General features: G+C 50.1%; 1 protein-coding gene across 1 annotated transcript in view; it reads left to right on the top strand.

The window, feature by feature from the left end:
- The window catches only part of ODAD1 (outer dynein arm docking complex subunit 1), a 34,331-nt gene that overhangs the window by 16,822 nt on the left and 10,529 nt on the right, over nt 1–6,980 (top strand). The window contains exons 6-9 of the mRNA XM_019658153.1: nt 3,007–3,205; nt 3,472–3,606; nt 4,377–4,459; nt 4,566–4,734. Of these exons, the coding sequence (XP_019513698.1) occupies nt 3,007–3,205; nt 3,472–3,606; nt 4,377–4,459; nt 4,566–4,734 (586 nt within the window). The remainder of the gene's footprint in view (nt 1–3,006; nt 3,206–3,471; nt 3,607–4,376; nt 4,460–4,565; nt 4,735–6,980) is intronic.

Here is a 6,980-nt window from a genome sequence, read left to right as displayed (position 1 = left end):
CAGCCCAGCTTTAGTCGCAGCTCACTGGCTCATGCGGGAATCGAACCGGTGACCTTGTTGCACAGAGCTCATGCTCTTAACCAGTTGAGCCTCTCGGCTGGCCCCAGTACACACCTTTTCATAAGGCAGTAGAGGAAGGCTTCCAAACTCAAGAAATTGATCATCAGAACCTACTTTTTTTTTTTTTTTCTAAGATGCCCCTTTCTCTCCTGCACTGATTTTCCAGCTCCTTGGGCAAGGTCCTGCTCCTTGGGTGTTTGAGTCAACCTCTTGGACCCCAGTCTGTTCCTGGCACTTAGCATATAGGATGGAGAGAGAATTAAGTAAGACTGTGCATGTAACAGGGGGCCTGGGTCCAGGGGAGCATCAGTGAATGAGAGTAATTAGACTGTTATTTATCAGTACTGATTGACAGGGACAGAGTCTCTCAGGCCACCTTCAGATAAAGAGACATGTGTGGAATAGAGAACCCATGCTGCTCTGCTTGTTGGCTTCTGTCTCTGTCTCTGGGAGCTCATGGGCTCCATGCTCCCTCTTATTCCATTCCTGCTTTTTTCTGAGCATCAGCCCTGTTGTCTTCCTCCAAATCGTTCCCTATTCTATTCAGTATCTTGTTTCCACCTCCTGACTTTTGCTTACTCCTGGGTCATAGTCATGATCCTTCATGATGTCAGCCCTAGCCCAAATCTATCTTATGGTTTCCGTGATTTGTCAGGATGCACGAAACAAAATTCACCATTTGAAACTGTACAATTCAGTGGCATTTAGTACATTTGTAATGTTGTGCAAACATCGCTTCTGTCTAAATAGAAAACACTTACCTCACCACTGAAAGAAACCTGTCCCTGGTAAGCAGTCGCTCTCTCTTCCCCGCTTCCCCAATCCCCCGGAAACCACTAGCTTACTTCCTGTTTATGGACTCACCTACTCCAGACATTTCATGTGAATGCAACCACACGATATGTGACATTTTGTGCCTGGCTTCTTTCACTTAGTGTAATGCTTTAGAGGTTCATTCACGTAGCAATGTGTATCAGTACTTCCTTTTTATGGCCAATTCTTACCCGTGGTCCGCCATGACCCCTTCGGAGCCCTGACTGTAACTCGTGGCTTCTGCTCACGCATAGCTTTGGTTTCTTCGTAACATGACCTTTTGTGGCCTCTCGCTATATATACTTCTAGTCTCAGCTTCCTGCTGCCCCATGCGTAGCATTTCCCAGTTAATTTCCTGAGGGAGAGAATCTGATTGGCCTGGCTCATCTTCTCCGCCAGGTCCCACAGTGATGGCCTACTGGCCTGTCTTGCATCGTCCAGATCTAGCCTCCACCAGCACGCCTCCACTTGATGACAATGAGCATCCTAGCTGGGTCAAGGACAGGGTGGTTTCAGATAGAAGGCGGGGGCAGGTGTCATCACTGACACTTCCTGTCAGATCAGCCAGTGTCTCCAGCGCTTCCTTGTTGGATGACCTGGGGCAGGTCGTGTTCTCTCTCGGAACCTCCACTTTGACATGGCAATAATAACAATGATCCCTATGTCATGGGGATACTGGTGTAGAGCACCCCCTGCAGGGCCCGGCTCTCAGGAAGTCGGGCTCCATCTTCTCTGCTCCTGGGTTGGCATGGAGCATAAGGTGCAGAAAGAACTGTGAGTCCTAATCCCTGAGGGGCTACCACCAGAGGCTAGAGGGGTTTGTGAGGCTGGGGCTGGTCACTGGTGCCAGGGGAGGCTTCCCACCAAGGAGGGTTGACCTGAGCAAGCCTTCAAGGACTTTGAATAGAGCAGGAAGCTGGTGCTCTGGATGGAGACAACCAAGGCTGGCAAAGGTGTGGAGGTGGGAGCTAGAATGGTCCATGGGAAGGCACCTGAGGAGCCTGGCCTGCTGTTCCCCCAGCCTAAGGATCCCCTGACTTTGGATCCTGTAACCTGTGAAGTAGGCTTGGGGCACGATGAATTTACAGTTGGCTGCACTACGATTAAAAGCTTAGAAGCTACATTTTCAGATGAGCGGGTCGGGAGTGGGGTTCAGTGAATGAGGCTTCTAGGGTGTCCCCAATGTCCTAACAGGGTGTGTGCTCAAGAGCTGGTGATGTCACCTAACTATCCAACGAGTCCCTGAATGGTTCGAGCCTCTTATATTTCTATCCACACAACCCCCAAACTCCAGCACAGTTACTTTATCACCTGGGTCTCCCCTTCGGAGTCAGTACAATCTGTAACTGCTTTCATCACCGTCTTCCCTCCTGTTCCACAAGCTACATAATAATGCCCCAGCCTCCCAGATGCCCTGTGCACTGTTAACCAAAGAAGACGTTCATTTATTTGAGCAAAAGGATTGCAATCTAGAGATACAGATACAGGCAGCAATGGGAACTGGGCTTTGGAAGGAACAAAGAAAGGCAGGTTTACAAGGGCAAAACCCACAAAGTGTAATTCTTTCATGCACAGGAAAGATGGCTGGGTTAGTTCCAATATGCAAACCAGGGGGGGGCGAAAACCACAAGGTGATCAAGTTTCACATAACCCATGTAGCAGCTGTTGTTCCAGATGTTTATGGCTCCAGGCTGTTTTAAGGCTCTGCCTCAAGCTGAGTTTAGCAACAGGTTTAGCAATTGATAGCAGTCCTGAGAACTAAGGCAGGAGATGGGCACCCGCCCCACTTCCCTGATTAGCCTCCCAACTGGAATTTAAGTGACTCTCTTAGCAATGCTTATTCCATTTGATTGTTTCCATTATCAGCATGTATTGCAGCAGTGACTCCTCTCCCTTCTTTACATGGCCCAGCACCCCCCAGGCCCTGACTCTGCCCTATCCTCACCTACCTCTAGGAACACAGAAAGTTTTCTGCCTTTTATGGCCTCAGGGTAACTGCAACCTGATTCTTCCCCAACCCTGGCAACCCAGGCTGACTCTGCCCCATCCACACCCCAACCCAGGCTGACCCCGCCCATCCCTGGGACCTGAGGCCAACCCCAATTCAACCTCCAATCTCCCTGACCTGGGCTGACCTCCTCCAGGGAGGAGGCGAAGACCAAGATGGTAATGCTGCGGGAGAGAGCGGACAAGGAGGTGGCCCAGAACGAGACGGAGGTGCAGACCTTGCAGCGGCAGATAGCGCACCTGGAGAACCTACACCACTTCCTCAAACTCAAGAATCACGATAGGCATCCGGACCCGGCCATCGTGGAGAAGCGCGAGAAACGGGGTGAGGCCCGGGTCGCCACTTTCGCATCCTACAGGCCAGGCCGCCAGAGAGGGCGCAGCGCCTGGCTCCGAGTCTCACAGCACCCGAGCCGGGGCCGGCCTGCAGGGGGCGCTGGAGAGCGCGGGGTCTGCACCGCCTGGCAGCGCCAGCGCCGCCCTAGTGCAGCCGGCCCTCGTGGTCGGCGGGCGCAGTAGCCTTGGCTTTCCCCACCGCCCTCCACTCCTGAGGCCCCTCTGTCGCCGACCTCACCACCGCCTGTCCCCCAGCCCGGAAGGTGGCCGAGGGCCTCCGGAAGACTTCCCAGGAGAAGCTGGTGCTGAGCTACGAGGACACCCTGAATAAACTGTCCCAGCTGACCGGGGAGAGGGACCCGGACCTGCTGGTGGAGAAGTACCTAGAGAGTGAGTGCCTGCGCGGGGGAGAAGGCCGGGGCGCGGCCCCCAGCGCCCGAATCAGTGCACACTGTGCTCCATCGCGGTCCCCGAGGGCCCTGGAGACACAACCCGCGCGGGAGAACAGGGAATCGGGCTCGCTCCACACACCTCTTACTGCCGGCCTCTCCTCTGCCCCCTTTCGCCCCACCCCCCATCTCGCTCCCACCCGTCTCCACCTTCTTCCCCCATCCTTCTGTTTGCCTCCCTCCACTCTGCATCTCTTGGTCCTCTTCGGAATGTCTGTATCTCCGTCTTTTTCTTTCTGTCCGATTTCACTGGGCGCATCTGTCTCCTGTCTCCCCCATCTCCCTTTCCCCTTTCCTCCTCCCCGCTCTCAATCCTGGGCCTGAGGGTCACTCTTCAAATCTTCCCTCCACTCTGTGTTTCTCTCTCTGTGTCCCCATTGCCTTCTGTCTCTGGTTCTGTCGTTGCCCACTTCCACGGTTTTCTGTTTTCTCTCACTCACTTCTCTCCCTCTCCCTCTCCTTCTCCCCCCTCCCCATCCCTCGGTATTTTTGGGTCTCTTCGTGACTTCCTATTGCTCTCTTTCACTCGCACTTGCTCTGTGTTTCTCTGTGCCCCTTTCACTGCCTTTATCTCTCTGTCTCCGTCTCCTCTGCCTTTGTTTCTGTGTTGTCTTTCTAAACACCTCTTTCTCTGTCCTTCCTTGTGCCTCTCTGTCTCTGTTTTTCTGTGCACATCTCCCTGGACCCTGCCTTTCCCCCACTCTCCTCCAGTGGAGGAGCGCAACTTTGCCGAGTTTAACTTCATCAATGAGCAGAACTCGGAGCTGGAGCATCTGCAGGAGGAGATCAAGGAGGTGAGTGAGACCCGCCCCATCCTCCCAGCCCTACCCACGTTCCTCGACCTGCACCCATCTCCTCCTCTGCTGGAGCTGGGCCCAGCCTTTCGCCCCTGCCTGGCAGATGCAGGAGGCCATGGAGAGCATGCGCACCAGAGAAGCTACCCGGCAGTCACTGCAAGAGCAGCAGCGGGCGGTGTTGCAGCAACGCATGGCAGAAGTGCACACAGAAGCAGACAACCTCGAGGCCCTCTCCCAGAAATTACAGGGGCAGCTGGAGAAGCTCAAGGCCGGTGAGCGCCAGACCCATTTTATCTGGGAGGATGTGATGAGCTCGCAGAGGGCCCAGACCCAGGCCAGCCACTTGGAGGCATTTCACTGATGATTTTGTGCACTTGTCAGTCCTTCCCATATCCATCATCCATTCACCCATCCATCCACCCATCATCCATTCACCATCCACTAAGCCAACCTCCCCATATCCATCCATCCACCATCCATTAAGCCAACCTCCCCATATCCATCCATCCACCATCCATTAAGCCAACCTCCCCATATCCATCCATCCATCAATCCAACCATCCCATATCCATGATCCATCCACCCATCAATCCACCCATTAATCCCATATCCATCACCCATCCAGTATCCATCCATCCATCCATCATCCATCATCTATCCACCATCCATTAATCAAACCACCCCATATCCATCACCCATCCAGTATCCATCCATCCATCCTGTATCCTCCATCATCCTTCCAGTGCAGAGCTCAAGAGTCAGGCTGCCGTGGGTTTGAATCCCAGCTCCACCATTTATGAACCTTGGTGTGTGGTTCCCTGTCTGAGCCCCTCTGGAAATGGGATGGCAGTGCACATTTGATAGGATGGTCATGAGAATTAAATGGGATGATGAATGGAAAGCTAAAGGTGGAGAGAGAAAGGAAGGAGGCTGTGGGGGTGGGGAGGAAGCAGGAGTGCCACCTTGTGGAGCACAGTAGGAGCTCAAATATTGGCGGATTCANGAAGTGGTATTGTGTCCTTTGTGTACACTGTATCAGGAGGCACATGATGTCAGTGTGTCCCATAACCAGTGATGTTGACTTTGGTCCCTTGGTTAGCCAGGTTTCTTCGATATAGAGTTTTCCTGTTTATAAAGAATAAGTAGTCTGGGGAGATTCTTGGAGACTATGTAAATCCTTTTCCTGACACACTGTCACTCTATTGTTTCAACATCTGTGAATGATTTTCGCCTGAATAATTATTACTATAATGGCTGCCACTTGGTTATTTTCCAACTCAATCATTTCTTCTGCATTTATCAGATGGCAGTTTACTTAAGGAGGAGCTTCATATCTCCCCTGTATATTTATGTGTTATCAGTAAGCATTCTTGTATTCTTACTTTATTTTTTGGGTCATAATCCATAGTGGTAATTATTCATTATGATGTTCAAATTGTCCCAGATTTAGCTAGTGGGAGCCCCTCAAAGCTGGTTTCTATGTCCTTTCTATAGGCCCACCATCTTTTTGAGCACTTCCTTACTTTCTGGCTCAGGAAGATACTCCAGGTTTTCTTATATGTGTTCTGTCGAGTCAGCTGTTTCTTCAAGGAGTTCTGGTTCTTACTAGTGGGGAGAAGGTGTTGAGAAACCAAAATACAGGCACTAAGAGTCCTCATTGCTACTGGGGTGTCATTGCTTTGAGGTCCTTTCTTTGGAGACAGCTAGGAAATATACACATATTTTAAAGTCATGAGTTCATGTTGACACCTCTAACTCCAATCCAGCATCACTGTATATTCCGGAACATTTCCCATTTCTTCTCTATATTTTTCTTCTCCTACAGCGGGAACCCAACAGCATCAATATACCTACTCATTTGCTCAGTCCTACAGCACACACACACACACACACACACGAGTTTCAGAATTGCTACAGCTGTACACCACCCCTCGAACTTAAGGGTATGAGGATGGACTTATCTATGCAAATTTTGTATTTGGAAGTCACTTGGATTAGCTCTTTTTTGTTGTTGTTGTCTTCTATGTGGTTATGTGTGAAATACAGTTAGGTTCATTTGCTTCTGTTTGTATCTAGTTTTAGTTCTCTCCTCTACTTAATTTTCTTTATGACTATGTAAACCATTAACAGTGTTCCCAGATCAAAAGTATTCCAACAGATATCCTAGAGAAAAGCCATTTCCTCACCACCTCTTCTACTTTGTTCCCACCCAGCCCCTGTAGTTTCTGGTTATCCATCCTGGGTTTGTTTTTGCAAAAGTAAATGTTTGTGTGTGTGCGTGTGTGTATATGCATACACAATGTATATGTCTACATTATGGATATGTGCATATATACACATATGTGTGTATGCATGTGTATATATATGTGTGTATATGTATATTGTATATTCATTAGTATATATACACATTATATGTATATAAAAACATATATACACTTTCCTCCTTTATTTTCCTAAAAGAACCCTTTTTACCCATAAACTGCAAAGACATTTTCGTGGAACTAGAAAACAGTTGAGT

This window comes from Hipposideros armiger, unplaced genomic scaffold, assembly GCF_001890085.2.
Source record: "Hipposideros armiger isolate ML-2016 unplaced genomic scaffold, ASM189008v1 scaffold_283, whole genome shotgun sequence".
Classification (NCBI taxonomy): Eukaryota; Metazoa; Chordata; class Mammalia; order Chiroptera; family Hipposideridae; genus Hipposideros; species Hipposideros armiger.
The sequence above is the reverse complement of the archived record's forward strand: the minus strand, read 5'-3'. Positions and strand labels throughout refer to the sequence as shown.